The 23,106-nt window shown below is 36.9% G+C and overlaps 1 protein-coding gene across 4 annotated transcripts in view; it reads left to right on the top strand.

The window, feature by feature from the left end:
- The first annotated feature begins 12,037 nt into the window (after window positions 1–12,037).
- Window positions 12,038–23,106, top strand: part of LOC116256046 (protein DETOXIFICATION 42-like) — a 31,256-nt gene continuing 20,187 nt past the window's right edge. Inside the window, exons 1-9 of one of the 4 annotated variants that reach the window (XM_050078341.1) lie at window positions 12,038–12,321; window positions 12,800–12,975; window positions 13,275–13,396; window positions 14,506–14,715; window positions 14,874–15,055; window positions 18,470–18,605; window positions 21,634–21,730; window positions 21,818–21,918; window positions 22,649–22,812. In XM_050078341.1, coding sequence (XP_049934298.1) covers window positions 12,890–12,975; window positions 13,275–13,396; window positions 14,506–14,715; window positions 14,874–15,055; window positions 18,470–18,605; window positions 21,634–21,730; window positions 21,818–21,918; window positions 22,649–22,812 — 1,098 coding nt within the window. In that variant the 5' untranslated portion in view covers window positions 12,038–12,321; window positions 12,800–12,889. Of the gene's footprint in view, window positions 12,677–12,795; window positions 12,976–13,274; window positions 13,397–14,505; window positions 14,716–14,873; window positions 15,056–18,469; window positions 18,606–21,633; window positions 21,731–21,817; window positions 21,919–22,648; window positions 22,813–23,106 lie in introns of all 4 variants that reach the window. The other 3 variants (XM_031632186.2, XM_031632188.2, XM_031632189.2) reach the window with 3 other exon arrangements.

Raw genomic sequence — 23,106 nt, 5'->3', positions numbered from 1 at the left:
GTGCCAGTGCGGCACATCTCAAAAAACTTTTGTGTGTGTGTGTAATTGTTTTTAGCTTAGTCTGCTTTTTTTTTTTTTACTTTACTATTACAAATAACAAAGAGAGAGAGAGAGAGAGAGAACAAAAAATTGAAAGTTAATAGGAGAGGGTACATTCAGGGGTGCATGAGCCGCACCTGTGTCTGCACCTGGTCGTGCATCTCGTCAACGCAGGTTCTGCCCCTTTTTTTTGAAGAGTCTATGTGACATAAATTGTAGCTTTCCAAGAACAGCAGCCATATTATTTAGATTAAAAGTTTCACAAGCCCCCATACATGTTGGTTGTGAGAGGGGGCCGTCAAACTTCTCAGCTCAAGTACTATATATCCACAGATATATGTATTTGTCTGGGTTGCACAAGATAACAGGTGGTAGAATCAATGCCTCTTGAATTGTGTTTCTATGGGGGAAGATTACACTATTTCGCACTTATCTGCTATTTAACAGACAGTTGAAAGCTAGTACACTGTATCGTAAAATATCGATAGAACTTTGATTTTTTTGTAAACTAGGCATGCAATAAAACTAATAATTAAAACCTCAAAGGAATACATGATCGATGTTCGTTTTGTTTGTGGAATGTGTGACCTTTAGCATGTTGTAAAGTCGGGGACTAGCTTCATCTAGGTAAACATTACAAGTTTGCACAATATCTGGGACAAAATTCTATTAATGTCGTGTAATTTAATATTTTTAACTAAATTTTACCATTATGGTGGTTTGGGCAATATTTTGCTAGATTTTTCATGCCATATGCATGTAAAAAGGTTTTTGATCGAACAATAACATCTACGCACACACACACACACGCACACACACACACACACATATATATATATAATTGGGGATGAATAATTGGCAATCCCATCCAGACTAGCTAAAAGAAATTGCCTACTGAGACTAGTGCTGGTTTTAATGACCTTGAAATCTGAATCCTAAGTGTTATTACCCCCTAACTCATGCTCAAAAGTCCATGCTACTCATTATATAAATTATACTATTTTTCTTCATAAATTAATGTGATCAAACTGTGAAATGACATCATTCAAAAGAAAAATTCATTATTGCTGTAAAAATACATGCAACATGTAGAAGCATAAAATTTTCAATTTTCCAAAAGCTTTGTTAAGTGCTTTATCTCACTATAAAAATTTGTGCATATAGAAGGAAACCCAGAAGATTGTGATTTGTTTTAGAGATGAATAAGAGTTAGAAAAGACAAGCCCCTAAATTTGCCTAACCTTTTACTTTCGTAAAACCACAAGAACTTAGGTGGAAATATTAACTAGTCCAAGACCCTGAAAGTATAGGGGGAAGGGGAGAACTTGGACCTTCACTCCAATGGTGAGATCTCATCTCGCTCACCTGAAAGTACTCGAACTACTTGGTTGAAGTATTCTTTTGAATTACCCTTGTTCAGTAGCGGAGCCATGTTGTAGCTGTTGTGGGCAATTTTTCATACCAACCTACAAAATTTACTTTATTTGCACATTTGATGTTTCTTTTTTTTTTTTTAACATATGAGTGCGCTTGACAGTTTGAATTTTAAATGATAGTTCATATTTCCAGTTCCCATCCTATGACAACAACTTCATTCGCTTCTTGTGTTCTTGCTAATTAACAATTTGCCAATCACAGTTACTGGGGATTAAACCGATCGACTTCCATTTACTTTTCAAAATTTGGATGCCAGAAACAGAGTTAGCTTTCTATGAACTAATTGCTTATAATTAAGACTTAATTAGTTCGATTTCTTATGTACACCAAAGGAAAATGGGCCTGCAGTGAGGGTGCTTCTTTGCCTACCATCAGCAGATTTTGGAATTCTGATGAAGCAGTGCCTCTCCGAGAATGGCCGGGAGCTTGTTCTTCGACAATGAAGCAACAAACTCACCACTGTTTCTTGTTTGGTTCTAGATCTGAGGCCACATATGGTTCTCCCTTAACACTAGGACAATTCAATCATACCAAATGCTGGATGTTGCCGGATGACTAAAATTTTTTAGTTTGTCACTAAAAGAGAGCCACCACATTGGCATTAGCGTCAGTTTATTATGTGACTATGGTTTATGGTGTTTTTTAGGACAATTTGTGGTCCCTTTAGTGACAAATTTTTAAATTTTCGCCATCAGTGATTTTTCATTAAATCAACCAAAACAACACTGAAATGGGGCGCTGCGTTTTAATAATAAAAAAATGATGAGACTTTTACATCACTGAGAATAACGGGGTTGTTTGGCAAACGAAAATAGTAACAAATTATTTCATGAATCTGCTCCAATAATTGGATCGATTCTTAAAAAGTTCTATTGTAACATTTTGTTACTATTCCCATTGTCAAACGACCCCACACCAAATAGAAAAGACAAAAATGGAACCAGGAAACCATGCATGATTTCTCCTATGCTTTAATCTAAAGAAAAAAAAAAAAAAAAGGACAAAGCATGCCAGAAAAGAAAAGGAAAGCTTGTGGTCTAAATGCCCTTGTAGTGCATCACATTCCAATTTGCACTCGTGTAAGATAGGAGGTGCAACGCGCAGTAGGCTTTCTTTTTCAAGCTTTTGCTTGCTGCTTTATTCTTTCTGTTGGAAAAAGGTAAACTGGGCAAAGCGAGACTCAGAGCTTTTGTAGTTAGTGGAGTTTCCTGATCCGCATAGATACTCTTGGGAATCTTCTCTGTTGGTTCAATGGACGAAAACAATCGAAACTTTGTTAATTTCATTACATTATGATCAATCACCTGTTTAGTGCTTTACATAGAAAAATACGGTTTTGAAGAAAGCAAGTACTTACAATAATTAGGGATATAGATTATATGGTTCCTATATAATCCAATCATGAATTCAACCGAACTATTTTAATTAAGTTACACATGGAAAAGATTTGGAATCTGGTGAAGAAATGGAATCAATTCGGTTTTAAGAAATGACGTCCGATTTTTTATTTTTTTAAATCTGACCTCGGATAATAAGCATGAATACCATCAGTAAAATTTTCTTTTATCCATCATTCATTCATTTTGAAAATCATTTCCTTGTGCAATCTCTCAATTCACTAATCTCTTCTTAATCCTATTTTTTTTTTATTATTATTATTATATAAGTCATATTTTTAGGGGCAGTTCGGCATGAGGGACATTTAAGTAGTCCTTGAATCCGCCTTAATATTTAGAGTAGATTTACGAATCACTCATCTCTTAACATACTGTCACCACTATTTCAATTACTGTATTTGTAAATGTTAATAGCACACAGAAAGCGCATACAGTATACAAGATGACTCGTTATGCATCCGTGATCTTTTCTCTAAGAGCGTCAACATAGTTTGTGCAACTTGACGTGACATGTTGCAGTATTAATATGAGAGTGTGGTAGACACACGACATCATTTTTGTCCATCTCCATCATAATCGATAAGATGAGTCTACTGTAGGTCGCTTTTTGTCATATAAAATAGTTGTTGTTGTTGTTGTTATATTTATCACCATCATGATGAAGGACGAATACAAAGAAAATATTCCATTTACACTGCCAAGAATTTGTTGCACATGCCAAACGCACCTCCTTCATTTCTAAATTTTCCCTGTCATTTCCAGATAAAGGTTTCAGGTGTTCCATGGTAACTAAAGTATTAAAGTATTTTACCTGCGATGTAATATTCTTACGATAACAAAATGCTCCAACCACTTCGACGCGTTGTATAGTATCAAGCGATTGAAGAAAGGCACAAGTGCCAGTGAGATGGTTTTTGGAAAACCAGTGGCCTAAAGATGAGGCCTTTCGCAATTGTGGCCCAAAGCGTGGAGTTCAAATGATATTTTTAATTTAAAAAATGAAAAATAAAGACATGATCTTTCTTTTACTGTGGACGTGATGGGAGTGCGCATCATTTTTCACTGGCGAGTGGCGACCACCTTTTTTAAAGATAATGCTAAATATAACCACAGAGGCGAAAAGTGCACAAATGGCCTTCACAGTCAGCAGGCATATCTCGGTGGACATTGTTGAAAGCTAACATTTCATACTTCAATATATATATATATGCACCAACATGCATACATTTTTTTTACTTTTTCTTATCGGAAAAGTTTTGTCAAGCTACCAATCAGCCTTCTTCTCATAATTTGAGAATAAGCCTCACAATTTTTTTTTTTATTTGAGCCTATCGTTTTCAAAGGTGAGGCCTCCCAGGCCAACTCCCGTGGCTTACATGGCCCGTGTTCTACCGTTCCATAAGAGAGACATTTTTTTGTTTATTTTAAACAAGTTTTATTTACAGTTTTTTATTTTTTATTAACTGTTTGGGTAGTCAATTCGATTCCTGTGCACGCTGCAGCCGCTGTCTTTTTTTGACTAATTAACACCTAACTAAATAAAATGAACGATAATAAATTCTTTTTATGGCGGACAAAGGCAAATGATTAAATCACCTTCGTTTCTAAAGAACAATTAAAAAAAAAAAAAAACCCTAAGAAAAACAAGACCACCTTGTTAATATATTGAGCATGTAGCTGATCAGTGGTGGCATGTTATGGAGATTGTGTGTGGCACCAACTTAAAGATATACTGAGTTTAAGCAAACCTAAACCTAGGAGATAGCAAGGGAGGAGTCAGATTTTTTTTTTTATGGAGAATTAAATATATAGCTAACAAATTTTCAATTGATCTTAAAACAGTGACCGAGTCCTGTGAAGGTGCCCTATATAATTGGACCCAAGTCTACCTGAGTCCAATTTGTGAATTTAAAGTTTCAGATTAGGCTTCGTGGGACATACACCCCACGAGACCCGAAGTATCTTTCCTAATGGGGGTCTAATTTGAATGGCACATTAAGAACCAGGCTTTTTATGAGAGCTTGGTTCTTAAAAAAAAGAGTGAAGTGTCAGATACCTCAAAAAAAAAAAAAGACCATTCATGATTAGAAGGTGATTAGTATTTTAGAGATTTCCAGTGGCGGAGCCAAGAAACATTGTCTAAGGGATGCTAACAGTTTAAATCTTAAACTTTAAGGGTCGCTCATATATAAATAAGTAAAAAATCACATAAAATACAATCGGTAAATAAGATGATTTATGTAGGCTGGTGTGGACAATCGTTCATACCAGCCTATACATGTACCTCCACCACTATAGGCCAGTGGCCGAGCATGAGTATGCTTGATAATCTCGAATCTTAGATTTAAGATCATCAGTTGAAAGTTCAAGATCTGTGGAGCCTACCATTTAAACAAAACAGTGAATTTCAACAATGTTTGTCGAACATTGGACTTATTAATTTGAGATTTTGGGTGAGCGATCGGAGTTCAATGTTAACAAATGCACCTAACAGGGCGTGTGTTTGGTAACAGAAAAAAAAAAATATTAATTCTTTGAAATGGAGTGTTCCATGAATACAATACACATTTCAAAGAGTATAGTATTCCCGCTACGAAACACCTTCAAAAAATATAACTTTCCTGCTACCAAACATTTCTCTAAGCGCTACTGGTTTGACCATCTTTGAACCAGCTAGCGACCGGCCAAAATGGCTGGGAAAAAAAAAATTGCTGCCATTATTTTTCTTTTAAATTTTCTTATTTGTTGAGCTATTTACCATATGATAATGATGAGCATTATGGGAGGTTGGCAGCGACGATCGACCTAAATCGGTCCATTTCTCGGCTGGTGGGTGGCCGGAAAAGTTCAATTATAACTCTCTCCTCTCTCTCTCTCTTTCTCATATAAAAAAAAAAAAATACTCGGCCAATCTAACGGCAGTTTTCCAGCCATCCACCGGCTCCGAAATCAGCTGGCGGCGCTTGATCACCCAACACGGGTAATCCGAGTGACCCATTTGATCATGATTCTGGAGTCGCAAAAGAAAATGATATTTGAAGGTGCGTTTGATGGCCTAAAATTTTGGAAACAAAAATGTTGCCTCAAAATGAAATTTTTAGTCTTAGTTTTCGTTTGTGTTTGATAGTATAGAATTTTGAACATAGAATTGAAAATGACATGTTTGATAAAACAAGAATTAAAATTCTAGAAATTGATGAATTAAAACCATTATGACGATGTGTAGACGAAAAAACTCTAAAATTTTGTAATCATAATTCCACTTTCTAAGGTAGAATTATAATTCCAGAATTTTGACTTGTTCGTTTGATAACACACTTTCCATTTCATCCAAAATGTGAATTTTAATTCTAAAATTCCACAATTATGATCTCATCAAACGCCTCCTAAGTTGGTTTAAAACCAGAGCAGATGTACTTATTTGGTTTTTTCAGGAGACGTGCAACCACATATTAAGAAGTTCATACAATTTGATTTCGTTTCTTCAATTGTTGGCAGGAGAAGCGCGGGCATGGTAAACAAGATCTTGATGATTTCCACAAAGCTCCCAAACGCTGCATTTGCATGGACAACGTTTTATTGTAATTAGGTGCAAGTTGTATCTCCACTTCTTCCCGCATGCATTTTCTTATCATTATATTTCACTTTCATTACCTATCTTGGCAGCACTAGACTTGTTATATTTGTTCTCAATCATCTCATAATTAAGTGGGCCAACTGCTGACCAAATTTAATTAAATGATTGAAGCCCTTTACTGGTGAAACAACTGCTTTCAAGGTTAGTTGAAATATCAAGAAATTTTTCATGGGGGTCGAATTAAAGTTGCTAAATTTTGACAAGAGCCAAAAATATCATTTTCTAAAATTTTTACATAGGACAACTGAAATTTTATAAAATTTACATGTAAATTTAAGAAAAAAAAAATGGGAGGGGTGGGGGGAAGGGAGGGCCCATAGCATCATATATACCCTACTAAGCCCACAAAATCACTTTTTTTTTTTTTGTTGGTGATTTGTTTGGAAGTGAATTTAATTAAGGATCAGGACCAACAAGAGTGTAGTATGAGTCATATATAGTGAAACCAACCTTTATTAGAATAAGCAGCTACTTGTTGAAGCAAAATTCTTACATTTAAATCATGTTGTCCATCAAAAGGGAGACATATGAAACGAGCCCACACTGAAGTTTTGTTATTTAATTAGTAAATAATTCAATATTGTTTGTTTTCCAATGTTAGCAACTTTCTCTTTCTTTTTTATTTTTTAAGTGAAGAGGGAGGCCGTTGGATTTTATTATTATTATTTTCATCACATACATACGATGCACACACATATGTGCTTGATTCTGGTTGCGCTTGAAAGAATGATCTCTCGAAAGATGATCAAATTCCCATATTATGAATGCGTAGAATGGAACAACTTATTCTTGTTGTCCCAAGAATAAGAAGACTAACAAACAAGGTTTCGAGAGGGGCTCTATTTGCTTCAAATAATGAAGCAGGCAAGTGTGGCCAATTGCCCACCTGACCCACACAAATTGTTTATTTTAAATATTGATGGCTCAAAGCCATTTTCTCATTAGGTGTTATTTAGAAGACTAAAATCAAAAGTATTAGTGCCCCTTGACCAGAAACTTCTAACTCTGCAGTGAATTTCAACAAATAGATGCTCCAACACTTACTGCTGGGCATTAAGAACTAAGATGTGAGTGCCTCAAATTTGAGGTAAATTCATAGAACACGCGAACAAGTGTCTTATGAATATATCATAATTTTGAAGTAGACTCATAAAATACTCACATAAAAGCATTTGACACTTTATGCAAGTCATAGAGTGCATGTCGTTTTGGATTGACATGAGATCTTCACGGTAAAATGTACACAGTTCATGGACATTGAATCAAACGCATGCTCTAGACATTGTTCTATAGAGAAGCCAGCATGGGCAGAAGCAAGGGAGCTGGCAGGGGCCATGGCCCCCTCACATATAAAAAATAAAATGAAAATTTTACTTGTAAATTTTAAAAAATTTAGGTTAATCTATATAAAAATTTTGAAAAATTATATTTTGGTCCTTGACAAAATTTTGAAACTATAGTTCAACCCTGTGATGAAAAATGCATAGCACCACCCTTGAAATCCAGGGTTCTATTGAAGCTACTCATCAAGGTAGGACACATGCATGACAAAAACATTGGCTGTAAAAGGCATCTCTTTCAAATTCAACTGATCACGGCATCTGTATGATGCATGGAGTCAGTAGCGGAGCTACTTGTTAGCTGGGGTGGGCCACTGCCCACGCCAACCCATCAAAATTTTCATTATAATGTGTTAACTTCACATTGTTATGACTCTAAAATTATATGCAGTGTGCACACCAAAGTTGTGTCACCAACGCAAGTGCCCACAGATGAAAAAACTTGGCTCCGCCACTGCATGGAGTGTCTTTTTTAAGATGCCAAGAATTGATGAAGCTAGAAACCTTTTTTTTTTTTATTTTGAGGCATGGTCAGTTTAGAGTTTTTTTTTTCAAAAGTTTTAAAAGCATTTTGAAGGGAGACATTATTTTTTTTTTAGGGTAAATCAAAGTTTTTAACAAATTATAAAAGGTAGCCTAAAAAAAAATCAAAAGTGAGGTCATGGCCCCTGCCAGCAACCTCTTGGCTCTGCATCTGATGCCAAGAGCAAAACATTATGTTCTTGCATCTCAGAAGCAGTCAAGGAAACACCATCTTCAATTATCAAATCTTGTTTTAATCATGAATAGTGTTGCAGAAAGAGATAAACATCATGGGCAGGTAACTATTTGTCCACTTGGGAGGTTCAAGTTTGCTCAAATACCTTTTGTCGATCAAGCCTTGTCTAAGATTGCATTGGCTTGAACTTAAGAGAGAGAGACAAGGAAATGCCATTTAGAATAATTAATTATGAGAAGCCGATGGTCGCAACTTAATTTGGAATACTCCAATCAGGCATGGAGAGAGAAAGAGGAGAAATAATTTGCTCGCTTTTTCACTCAAGCTCAACTTCAACTTTCCCAAAAGAGAAGAGTAGTGCCCATAGGAAGGAATAAAACAGAAGAAGATACACCGCTTTATGTGCCTTTGTGTCACCAATCAAGTGACATGGATATGGGTACTATTTTGGTATAGGTACAAAGATATGGATATGAATATGGTAATTTTAGAAAGTGTGTGTATGAGCATACAACATGTGTGTGTATATATATATATATATATAATACAAAGAAACTAAAATGAAACAACATTTAAATAAACAAGTGATATAAGTAAAAACATTATATGTTAACGAAACAATAACTGTAAACAACAAAATAAAAACTGAGTTAGAAAAAAGCTTCGAGCTAAGAAGGACTCACGTGTGTCCAAATACTCACTTTAGTTATTGGTATAGTGACACAAGTACATGAACCTTATTAAGTATTTATATGACTTAGCTGACCAACTACCCTATAGGAAAGAGAAAGAGAAAAAGAGGATTTAACTTCTATAAATTTTATAAATCTCACTCTAAGTCAATCTTTTTTTTCTCACTTAATATTAAATACTAAACCTTCAAATAGACTAAAGGAGACCCAAACCTGAAACTATATATATATATATATATATATATATATATACACACACACATGCATGTGTGTGCAAAAGTTTTTTAAGACAATCGTATCTACATGAACGCACACATAAGTAATATATATACACGTAATGTATGTAAATTTTTTGTATACTAGCATCAACTGCACGCGCACACACACACATGAACAAAGTTAAATCATCATTTATTGGAACATACTGTGTCAAGTTAAGTCATGAGGATCATTTACTGATGCAACAAAAACTATGAGTCTATTTTTCTTCTCATTTATATGCTCGTTCTAAAACATTCTCCAAAATAATGTACCTATAAATTCTTGGTCAATTGACAGTGCGAAGAATCTAATTTGTTAAATGACCGAAATGCTGAGTAGGATTTGACCTAAGAAGGTGGAAGCTACCATCCAACCCTTTCATTTTCTATGGTGCATGGTTTGCTATGGTGCTTCGAGATGTCATTCCCCGCCCTTCAATTTGGGCGACGGGTCAAAGTGGAGACTGATCACCTGCCAACTCCTATTGTACCAATTCCATTAAGATTGATGACGTGCACTTGCTGCTCACGCCAACCAAATGAAAAAACAAGTGCATTTATTTTTCTTTCGATTGAACATTCGTCACCAAACATTCAATAAGATAATATATACACCGAATGATTCTTAGTGAAATCGACAATATTAAAAAATTGTTAATTTAAACATCCAAATCCTACCTGGATCATTTTTGTATTCAGTGTTCTATTGGAAGAGAAAAAGTGGATTGGATTACCTCTGGATCGAAGCGAACTCTTTTGCTGGATTTAAATCGAGATTCGGTCAAATAATTCCCCATAGCATATTAACGTGTGCTGTAGAGGGGAATATGAAACGAACATTTAAAATATGATGTCCAAAATCTGAAGAGGGATTTGGATCAGAGAGGACAATTGATGCTTCACTCAATTATTCGTATCGAGTGGAACGTTAGGATGTAACCCGGCTTTCGGACCCGATCCGTTTAGCAGCGCGTTCTGGTTTGGCGGGAAAAGGCCGCCGACATCCAGGTTTCGAAAAAGCGGACGGGAGGATCTTCTGATGTGAAGTTGTGCTAAACCGGCGGTCAGTATTCTCCGACGGTTAGTCTTCGCCGACGGTTTTAATTTTGCTTCATCCCCAAGCGGATACCAACGCTCGGCCGCGATCCCTCGGTCATGTTGCCGGAAATTACGCGACGTGGGAAATGACGGAATCGGGCCGTCGCGTAGGGCGAACTTACCGATTCACGTCTAGTTGACCACGGAGAAGGAGTCGGAGGAATGCCGGGATTTCGGTCTTTAGTGACCAGAACGGGGCGTAACGAAGGGTTTCCGATTGTAAGAAATCGGGATTCATTTAATTGGTTAAGAGATCGTGAGTCTCCGGATCTTGCCCGTGAATCCGGGAGGTTTGAGAACGGGTTGTTCCAGATATCCTACTCGCAGTGGAAGATTGATGAGAATCGGGACCTTTGGCGGCTTAGAATGAGTTCCTATTTTAGTGCCCTGCGGAAAGCAGGAACTTCGCCGGGAACAGACTGGCTGAAGGGCGTTTGGGTTTGAGTTCACGTTGCTTTCGATTAATCATTTTCAATCAAGTGAAAGTTCGAGGAAACAATTGCCGTGGACGTGATCTACTGTTCTCGTGTGAGTTAGGATATTGTGCAAATATGTTGGACGAGGAATTTGCATAACCCCAAACTTCTTCAGAAAATGCAGGAACGTAGCTAATTGTGGATGAGTGTCTGCAGAACGTTTTCCGATAGAAAGGTAAGCTAGAAACCGGTAAGAACAACTAAAGCGGATAGAAAGGGGAAAAAAAGAAGGGAACAAATGGACGCTGCTTGTTTATTCGCAGTTCCAAATGAACAGCCTCGTCAATTAGCGAACGCAGACATTTTCTCCTTCTTTGCTGTTTGCTGCTGCGTACAGTCGTTTCAGCTTCTCAGAAAAGAAAAGAAAAAAGAAACACTTCGAGAGGAAATGCTTGGTTTCGCCACCATGTTGTGGGGTCCTGTTTCTCAGCATTCGGGCGAACATGCGATGCGGCAGAGAAGAGCAGGCTATCTGCTTCAGATTCCTCCCTTTAATTCGCTAGATATAGGACGTAATCAAAGGGTTTGTTCAGCCGAAGCTTGCATTTGTTAAGGCGTTAGTTTATCTGTGAGCGTGAAGTCTCTGTCCTCATCTCTCCGACCAACTTGCGAAAAAGGGCAGAAAGTAAGAAACCAAGAAAGGATTCTTCCTTTTTATATATTGCTGAAGGAACTTTCTCTCATTGGTCACATGCTACTCAATCTATGCAGATTGTGGTACACCATGCTTCACCGAATTTGCGGGCGTTCCGCGCATCAATAGATTTCTTTCTTCCTTTTGTCATTTTCTCCTTATTGTTATTTTTTTCTTCGTAAAGAAGAAAAGGAGAGATTGGTAATTGTTTAGCCGGCCCGCTACAACAGTTTTGCCTTCGTGGCGTTGGTGGGATTCGCAGTTCCTATCTTCCTTTGCATCATGGTTGGTGGGCCCAGCAGAGTCGTTCTGAGTTTAGTGCTTTTCCCTCCTTTTTTCTCGTGTCGAAATTTATGCAGTGGAGGTTTGTACTGAGGAAAAATGGGTCCAGCAGAACGGATCTGAGTGTACTGGTTTTCTCTTTCTTCTGTGGAGATATATGCAGTGGAGGTCTGTACTGAGGAAAAAGAAGAGGGACATTTTTCTTTTGGTCCTGGAGCTCCACATATGGGAAGACGTTTGTGGGTGCTGCCTTATATTATCTGAGATAAGCAACCTGATGCTTCATCTCCAGCTAGTGGTTGCGTCAAAAGGTGGTCTCTGTCTCTGATGTGATGATCTCGTTCTGATTGTTGGTATTTGTAGTCGAGTATCCTGAGAATTGTGGCTCTGAGCAAGCCAGCTACTGCGGTTATAAGGAAAGGACTTGCTGCTGGGTAGACGTGAGCTTTCCATGATGGTCTTCTATCGAGAGGAAACTGCCTTCAAGCATGTTTGTCTACGTCAGTAGCATTTAATGATTAAGAGCTTCCTGGTCTTCTATTACATCCCTTCTATAAGGAGTACGTCCTAAACATTTGACTTGTATCCTCTTTCTCGAACAACAGGATGACTGCAAGTTGATTCGAGTTCCTCCTGCACAAAAGCCAATATTGAAATATAAAAAAGGCATCTTATTAGCCAAACTTGATTCTGTCGTTCTTACTAGTTTCTTTTCTTGCAATAGTGAAGCTGTTCTCAGGTGAAGTGCATGTTTTCATGCTAATGCTAACACATTCTGTGACTAGACAGGCGGCAACTCCGATGTCAGCTCTTTGAGGTGGTTCTTTGGCTATTTTACTCTGTGTCGCTCCTGTAATGTGAAAAAAGCAGCAAGGAAGCATGGAAGTTCTATCTGATGAAGCTAGTCAACTCCCACTTGCAAAGGAAAAAAAGGGTCCTTTTCATGTTCTCTTTGGAGAAGCTAGGTAATCATCGATTTCTTCATCTCGACTTCCCTTGAGCATTTGACAATTTTCTGCTCTTAGAGATTGGTTTCTGGAAATTTTAACGACAAACCTGGTAAAGTTGGTGATGCAGACCCTTCACCATTGAAGTCTTTTCTAGCTTCTGACCTTTTCCTAGAGGTTATTAACCGATGTTCTTTTCTATGGTAGATGACCTGTGGTCTTGAGATTCTTGCCATCTGTTCTGAATTTTTAATAGATCAACCTTATTTCTTGTACTGAGAATGTCTGGCTTACCAAATGTTTGTATTTCTTACCAGGCATATTTTCAGTATGGATGAGCTAGGCAGAGAGATTCTGCAGATCGCATTTCCTGCAGCACTGGCTTTAACGGCTGACCCAATCGCTTCTTTGGTGGATACTGCATTTATCGGGCAAATAGGTTTTATTCTCTTGCTTGTGTTACTTGCAAAATCTATCAGCTTCTATTGTTAGTGTCCAGTTTGCTTTGGTTCATGATAATGATATTTCATAGTTTGTAGTAAGATTGTTATGTTTCCTACCATCTCACAAATATGAGACAAACTTTTATAAAACTTGATTTTTTTTTCTTCTGACAACAGTAAAAACCATGCTTTTTGCTGCTAAGTTCATGCCTCATCCTCTCTGCACATTACTGAACTCGATTTACCTGTTGCAATAGTTTTCTACACTAAGTTGGAAGAATTGAAGGTACTCATCGTTAGTAGATGCATATAAAGCACATTCAGTACATCTTCTATTATATAAATCATGCTGGCGTGTAAAATTGTAGAAGCTATCTTTCTTGTTTAGCTTTTTGTTTTTATCACATGGATGCACTTAGAAATTCAGGATGCATCTTTCTCAGTATCATTCATGCCTATGCAACTTAAGACATTAAATTAACAGACACATGAAGTTAATAAGAGTGGATGCATGTCATTTTACTGAAAGTTACACGGATCTACTGAAAACTGCCAATTGCTTTTTTCTCATTTCAAGATGCCACATCTCTCTCTCTCTCTCTCTCTCTCTCTCTCTCTCTCTGTGTGTGTGTGTGTGTGTGTGCAAATGCTATGTGAGATATTTGATGCTACCTCAATTGAGATAGTTCATACGTTTTCAGATATGCAACCTGGAATTTTGATTATAAACCATGTGTTTTATTACATTGACTCAATGTACTTAATGCCCTTTGTGCATTACGTTAATGAACATTGTTTCAGTTTCGATATCAAAAGCTACTGCTTACTGGTCTTCACCAGGGTATAACGGATGTCCATAAGATTTTCCCTGGCTGAATCTCTACGCAAGCTCTAGAATAGGCATTATTATGTTCATCCAATTTTGTAAAATTTCTCTTTTATTTCTAATTTTTTGCTGCCTTTGGGGTTTTCTGTGACATACTATATCTTCCTCTTCCTCTTCTTCCCTCTCTTTTTCAATGTTTTCTGCCTTTGTAAGTTGACATATGATGGCTGTTGTGTTTTCTGTTCCATTTTCCTGATTTTCCCATGACATAAACAACAGGCCCAATAGAACTTGCTGCAGTAGGAGTTTCTATTGCTGCGTTTAATCAAGTCTCACGGATTGCCATCTTCCCACTTGTAAGTGTCACCACATCCTTTGTGGCAGAAGAAGATGCCAGATGCCAAGCATCTACTGATGAATTAACTGACTTGAAGTTGGAAAAAGGAATCAGAAAAGGGGAAGAAACGAAAGAGCTGTTGTCAAATGTTGGTACGTCAATTACATAATCTTCTGAAAAAGGTGTTTGGAGAAAGGAAATACATGTATACCAGATTTTATCTATGAAGCTCCTTGGTGACTTTTCATGTCATAACTAGCATTTATATGCACTCTGCTTCCTATTTGCTGAGTGCTGTTAATTGCTTCAGATTTTGCACAATCTTATAAGTCTTCATGCATCACAAGCATGGACCAAAAACTGGTGGATGGGAGACGATGCTACCCATCAGTGTCTTCTGCATTAATCATCGGTGGAGTTCTAGGCATTCTTCAAGCTGCTCTTCTTATTATTGGCGCGAAACCTGTCCTGAATTTCATGGGAGTGCATTCTGTAAGTAAATATTTTGCTATTAAGAGTTACATTTTCTGTTCCTTTTGTTTGTGTGCAATACCATCCAAAATGAGACACCAAGGAAAGAAAGAAAGTTTGCTTTTTTTTTTTGTGAATTATGGTTGTCTGATCGATAGCTTTAGGCTTTCAATTGTTTGAAGAGAGTGATCATGTAGTCTTAGGTATTTGCAATGGACTGAAGAATTCTAAAACTGGAATATAATACCTTAAATTTGAGAAGTTTGATCTTGAACTCATTGGGCTGCTTTTCTATTATGTTTCAGGAATACAAATATCTTAAATGGAAAAGCTTGCATGTTCAAGTTGAAGTATACCATGTTGAATATGTGGATTTTTAGCTAAACTGTTATATGACCTTTAATAAATCTTAAGATGATAAGCAGTAGAACTTTGTATCTAAGTTAATAAATCAGTGTCTATTTGGATTTATTTTTCAATCAGTTTCCTTTGAACGTAATCAAGTATTGCATGTCCACCATCCAAACTAACCTTGCTTTGGAAACTCAATTCATTATCTATGAGTTTCCTGTTGCATTCCAATTGGTACTCTCTCATATTGCCAATTGGTAAGGCAGGTGGATTTCAAGAACTAATCTTCCAATGCTTGTTTGCATTAAATTTGAAGGGTAAACCAGTTAGCATCTTACACCAATGTACCGGAATCATGGACCTTTTGTTCCATGGCTTGTGATTTGCAGGTTGTTTGGCTTAGAGGAACCTGAATTTAGGTCTGTATAACTGTACTTTGTATATGTCTGTGCACAGATAACTTTTACTTTTAGGACTTGATTGTGATGTACTCTCTAGCTAAATCAATTTGTGTCTTAACATCATCATGGTTTTAAAGATCGAAGCCATGGGTATGATCTTCTTGGTAGGTTACATTTGGAAGACATTTCTAGTTGTCTATGTTGCACATTGGAAAGCTTGAAAAATCTGTTAGAATTTTGCACATTGGAAAGCTTGAAAAATCTGTTAGAATTTTGCATTTGGAAGACATTTCCAGTTGTATATATATATATATACATATATCCATATCATGAGGACCAGCCACATGAATGATATGAGGGAAGATCAAACTATAATAGAAAACATGACAACTATTCCTGCTCATCGTCGTCGGGGGCTTGTGCTCATCAATATGCAGCAATCAGATGAGGTGATGACAATGTCTGGCTCCCTGCTTCCCTTCAGCAGAGAACATGTCCTAAATAGCCAACCTTGTTTTCCTCAAAACAGCACTTGCTTGTTTTAGCGTTCAACTAATGCTCACTGATCAGTTGCAGTACAGCCTTTTAGTGCTCCAAATGTTTTTGCTACTTCTTGCTGTGGAATATGGAATATGGATGAGTAATCATTTAAGAACACAAGCATGAAGTGGCAAAGGAAGGGCTTTAAGGTTTCGTTCACCACATTCTGAAACGTAATGGGGGCATTGGTTGCCGAAAAATCATAATAAAGAATTTGTAATGCCTTTCATGAGTCTGAATACATGGTTTTTAGCACATCTTCTTGGGTCATTCTGTTGTGGTGATAGCCAGAACATAAGCCTAACTTAGAGAACACTTGCATTTCATGAAATTTATCAAATAGTTTTTTCTCTAGTGGAATTGGGTATTTAATATTTATTTTTAAGTATTGCTGCATTGAAACCTCTGTAACCTATGCAGTATGCAAATTTGCCAGTTTCCATCTTTTTCCTTGACAACCAGGATTGGTAATACATGCGAACTGTGATTGGGATGGATTATACCCTCCCCAAGCAGCCCTTTCAAAAAAAAAACTTCTAATTTTTGTCTTCTGATATTGTGCATATTGTAGGGTCGTGCCCTCATTGGGGTTGCTCCCTTCTCTAGTTCAGTCTGATGGTCCCACACTCGCACAGGAGTAAATCCCTTGGGCACAGCAAAGTCTTCTGTATATCCATCCAAAAGTTCCTCTAATAGTGGGTCAGTAAGGAAATTTCAGTTCCCTATACCATCCATACTTGAGCATGCTTTTGCTTGCAACTGCAGTAAGAATGCCATCTGACTCTCTCATGTTAATGGCTGCTTCTGTGTCTGCACATTTTCTTCTCTGATAGTTTGGATTGATCTTAAGTGAGCTGGCATTATCATTTCCACAAAGTCCCATGTGACTTTCCAAAGGATCTCGACAATTGTATTCCTAAATCCTAATACTACATCAGCTTCCCTCATTGGGAATACATACAGATCCACTATGGATCGTGCTTCTTGCAATTTGAGCGGAACTGCCCCACATCTCCCTTCGCTCTCAATGTGCTTCCATCACCTGTAACAACCTAAAATCATCTTATGTATCCATTACACATCTAACTGTTTTATAAGTGCTTGACCCCGTCTCTATTAGGTGGATGACCTTTCTCGCATTCAGTACCTGGAATTCTAATTTCATGGGGCAAGCTGGCGCCTTTTGGACCATTGCTATGGATTTTTGGCTGACTGCTAATTCGTTCCTGCTGTAATTGGTCATATGCTTCTTCATACTCCTAATTGGATTCTTCTACATGTGCAACTGTCTCAATGTATGTCCTGGCATCCACTTCTCATCACAATCATAGTACAGACATTTCTTCGTTCGCTTCCTCATCTGCTGTGCTGATATTTTCTTGATGTTCTTAATCACTATAGCGTGTTTGTCTGCTCCAGTGTCCTTACTCTTTAGGATTACCATCTTATTGCCCTGTTTTAGATGGACTGGTGTTTGCCCCTTATCCTCATGTTTATCTGAGTTAACACACCGTTCTCTTCTGCTACCATGGCCAATTGGTTGCACTCCATCAGGGTCAAGGTCTGGCAGTTTGACTCGGTATTTTGTTAATGATCCTTTTTTGTTTAACTCGGGAAAATTCTAGGTTGTATTTTAGATACAGTGATGCTCTTACGCATTCCATTAGGACCTGCACGCATGACTCCCAGGGATGCCATTGTTGATGTTGTACCCAGTGAAACCACCTGATTGCATCTCCCTCCAAATTGATAGCAGCATGTGCCACTCTGATCTGCAGGGATCCCTTCACTCAAAAAATAAAGTTCAGCCTGCATCCCCAGCTTAAAGGGTCTTGACCGGGAAAATTTGAAAAACCTGAGCTTGAACGGGGTACCACCCTGCTGTTTGTGTTCCAAAAGTTGCCCTCTCATGTGATCGGGCCGTAATTCTTCCTGTTCAGTGTCACCTTCCCTCTGCATCATGAATTCTTTCTTCTCCTTAATCTCATTCTACCAGGCCGACTTCTTGTATAGTGTACGTGTGAATAAATTTAAATATTAGCTAAGTTTCTTTTTTATTTTGTTCATGTTGTCAATACTCAATAGTACAACTTGGTGTAATTGGCATGGAAAATGATACTTATTCCTTTTCTCCTGATGACAGGAATCTCCTATGTTGCCTCCAGCACTAAAATACCTGACCTTGAGGTCCCTTGGTGCTCCTGCAGTTCTTTTGTCTTTGGCCAGCCAAGGGGTATTTCGTGGATTTAAGGACACCAAGACTCCTCTCTATGCCACTGGTAATTTGAAAGTCTATGGAAAGCCTTATATTTTGGAATATTTTACTTAAAATGGTCACCTTTTTTTGCTGGGATGTTGCTTTTTTTTTTTTTAAATAACATGCAGAGCGACAATGCAAATAAAATCACACTGACAAGGCTCTTAGTTTTTAAATGAGAAATACAAAAGTGATTACAACTTTTGCTTCACTTTTAAGAATTAAGATAAAGGGCTTGAAAGTCATGGTTTTGGTTGAGAGGTTCTCACTCAGGAGCTAAACTTAACCTAATGGTCAGTCCATAAGTTCGTAAAATGCCTAAAATGAATTATCCATGCCTTAGGGACACTGTTGTTTCGGGCTTTAAAGTTTAAATACAAATGACATGAGTGAGCTGGAACTGTTTTGAATTAATCATAAAAATGACCCAGCTGGGATTGCAGTTTTATCCATGCGACAGGGACACTGTTGTTTTAGGCTTTATTAAATGGCACGAGTGAGATGTTACTGTTTTGAATTAATCATAAAGGCACGATTCAGTTATGGGTCTTGCAGGAGATTGGAACATGACCCAGCTGGACTTTTGTACAGAATGAATCTCACGTCATTAAAGTAGGTGTATCTGTTTTGAATTAATCAGAAAAGTAGAAAAAAGAAGGTGGACTACTGGAGGTTGCTCAAAGCATTTAATTAAACTTCTCTCTCTTTCTCTCGCTCCTGTGTTGTCAAACAATTAGGGCCTATCACAACAACCTTTCTCTTCCCACCTTTATGTACGTGCCACTGTCACAAATATTTCTGGAAATTTATTAGATAGTCCTTTTTTTTACTTGACAAGATCTAGAGAAAATTTTGGAAATTCAAAAAACTAAAGAATGTATAAAAATGGTAATTAATAAAAAAAGTATGAAATAATGAGTTTTTTTTTCTATTTTTCCTACGATAACATTGATAAAGATTCAAAATAGTTTTCACAATTTTCAACGAAACAAGAATTTATATTAAAAATAGGCCTTTTGAAAAGGGAAAATATTGTGATGGCATGATATATTTTTTGGATATATTTTTCAGAGTGGTGATATTTTGCCATTTTTCTATGTTACTCTATTTCATGATATTTTGATAGCATTTTCTAAAATATTGTGATATCTGTGGCAACTGTATATGCATATAAGTACACACACAATATATATCTTTTGAACGTTAGTATTTCTTTTTTAGTGTTTTCATGTCCTTATTTTTTGTTTTTCATAGAACAGAAAGGTCATTCATGGACAAAAATTGCATTGGTAAACAGACTTCCATTAAAATGTAAGTTATATTTGAATTACTCCTAAGCAGACAAACATAGGGTGGAACCAGACAGAGGGGCCTTGGCACCTTTGGATTCAAAACTAAGAATCTATACTTACAAATTTCTCAGGAAAACCGCACTCCTGAAATTCATAAATATGCTAGCCTTCCCCATGTTTGAGAAAATAACATGCCTCAATAGTCCTAATTAAATTAATAAGCCCCTTTTAGAAAACGTTCAAAAGGAGATTGAATGATCTATTTGTTGGTCCCCTTTAAACCCCCATCTCTCTCTATATATGTGTGTGTGTGTGTGTGTGTGTGTGTGTGTGTGAGTGCGCATGCATGTGTGCTGGTCATAGATACTTGGGTCCCCCTTAAGTTTTATGTTTCCTACTATGTGTGTGTGTGCGAGACAGAGAAAATGTACGTCATTGTGTTCTAATTTAAAACGTTCTTAATTAATTACAAGTTATATATGCCTACTTCATATGTTTGGGACATAAGAGTTCACCATACATCGGTCATATCACTTATTAGTTAACTATGTGCGTATTGACAAACTATGACTTCATCATTGATGATTTTATAAAGTTAAGTGACATTCTGTTGTAAAATAATTAAGAAAAAATTCAATTATGACCTTAGGGTTTGCATTCTCTAGATGTAGTGTAAGTTTCACAACACATGAAGAAATCACAGAGAATGTTAAGATCAGCTTTATCTGTGTTGTGAATAGCAGTGTTGCAACTTGCAACAATGTTTGTTTACAAGTGTTAACTGTCATTAGCTTGAATATCTTGTTCACTGAATCCTCTTCATCTCCCTATTTATTTTTCTCTACTAAAGTAACTTCAAATAGATTAAGAGACGATGCCTGTTAAAATATCATCTTCTCATTTGTGCTGAAATAGCTTACAATAAGATTATAAGAATGAAGGCTAAAGCCTTAAATTGCACACAATAAGAAATTTTAAGTCAAGACCAATATTGGGCACTAATTTACTAAAGAGCCAAAAGCGACTTGCTCATATTTTAGATTTCTAAATTTGCCACTATTCCTCATTAGGAAATAGAATTCTTTAAAGGCCTATTTGTTTCAAAAAATTATTGCCAAAATAGGATGCTTGGCCAGCAAAATAACAAACTTATGGGTTGAGTGTGGCAAGTGGCACAGCAAGGAGAATATGAGGCACCCAAACTTAACTAGAAGTTACTTGGAAGCTATTTCATGCTTGTGATTTTTTTGGTAAAGCTTAATCCCATCCTCCTGTCTGTCATTGTTTTTTTTTGAGATCCAATCTATTACCAGGAGTTTTTCCTGCTTCTTCTCTTATTGTCCTGCGACTGACACAAATGGGCCTAAAAGTTTCTGCCTTTAATTTTTATTTCAGTATATCTCTTTCCTGAAATAATAAATGCAAGGTATTTTATCCTTCCTGCTCTTTAATCGGGCATTGATGCAATCCCTTCAGGCCATTGTGTTGCAATTTACAATTCTCTGATGCTCTTGAGCATGTGCTTTCCACTTCATGCTGCCTTTTTTTTTCTTGTTTTCTTGCTCAAATTTCCTATAATATGAAATTGCTTGCTGGACCTTCACTATTGCTTACAAAAATCAGTAGATGGCAAGGATGTAATGTGTTGTAGTTTAATTTTTTGCTTAAGCCATGTTCAAATTTTCCAAATGGATCCATTTTCTTTCCTCTTATTTTTTTGGTGTACTACTTTGTTGCTAACTCATTTTCATTTTCTAGTGGTTGGAGATGCAACAAATATTATTTTAGATCCCATTCTCATGTTCATATTTAAGTTAGGTGTTACTGGTGCTGCAATTGCTCATGTTACTTCTCAGTAAGTATTGCCTGTTATGTGTTGTTGAAATTTCTGGTTATACTAATGAATGCTTATATGATTTATTTCAATGTGTTTGTCTAACAGATACTTGATTGTCTTCATATTGTTGTGGAAATTAAGCACTCAAGTTCAACTTTTGCCAAGTAGCATCAAAGAACTAAGAGTTGACAGATTTCTGAAAAGTGGTAAGAAGATAACTGTTCATGGTTTGGTTTTTCTCTTTCCTTGATGGTGAAAGTCACAATTTTCTTTCCCACCTATCTTTCTTAAAACTTTATACATTTGGAGTGTAAACTGTCAAAAAATTTGCAAATTCAATTAGAGTGACAGCAAGATTTTGTCTTTTTAAATAAGAAATCTATGTATGAATTACATCTGACATCAAACCATTTATGTATTATGCAATGCCTATCCTATTTTTGAGTTCATGATTGCATCAACAAACCATATTTAATCCTTGTTCTTCACCTTGACCATATAAGCAGTTAGCAACTTAGCACATACTGTTTCTTAAAATGTTAGTATTTATGTAGCCTTTTCATGACCTGGACGGTTGTTGTGGACACTGGAAAAGGCTGCACATCCTACGTTCCCCAACAAACAGAAAAGCTTATGCACACAACCTATAGCCTATAGAGTCAAGTAACTGGCCTTGTGTACTCACCTACAATCATGTTGCATATTTGCATGTCTTTACTTGTGTGAGAAGGGGGGTCTTCATCTCTTCTATGGCATGTATCTCCTACGGAACATAGGACTTTGCTCTCCTAGGTTTTTGCTTTAGAGAAGTAAAAATAGCACCATCCTTCTTTGCCCTGTCTTTACATTTTGCGGAGCTTCAAATTATCTAAGGAACTCTTCATCCTGTACTTTGAAAACTTTTTTGTTAATTTTGTTTTTCTATTCCATTGGTAGGTTTTCTGCTACTTGCTAGAGTCATAGCAGCAACATTTTGTGTAACACTATCTGCCTCCTTAGCTGCACGTCAAGGATCAATACCGATGGCAGCATTTCAGATCTGCTTGCAAGTATGGTTAGCAACTTCACTTCTAGCTGATGGTTTAGCAGTGGCTGGGCAGGTAAATTATTCTGCTTTGTTCAAGAATTATGGTTCAAAGGAAAAAGGCCTTTTTGAAAAAAAAAAAGGTGTCTTATAAAAAAGACAATGAAAGCCCCATATTTGTTTTTTGTTTTTTTTGTTTTTTGCATCAAATAACCTTAAATTTTACTTTTATGTCTAAGGATGTTTTCCATATCAAACTTATCATAAGTTACATCCTATATCTTACTATGACATATGATACACGAGGTCTACCATGAGTTGCATCCAATATGGTGTAATTGCATCTCTGAAACTAGTTTTAGGGGTGTAT

Source organism: Nymphaea colorata, chromosome 6 (genome assembly GCF_008831285.2).
Source record: "Nymphaea colorata isolate Beijing-Zhang1983 chromosome 6, ASM883128v2, whole genome shotgun sequence".
NCBI lineage: Eukaryota > Viridiplantae > Streptophyta > Magnoliopsida > Nymphaeales > Nymphaeaceae > Nymphaea > Nymphaea colorata.
This window is presented reverse-complemented; position numbering and strand designations above follow the sequence as displayed.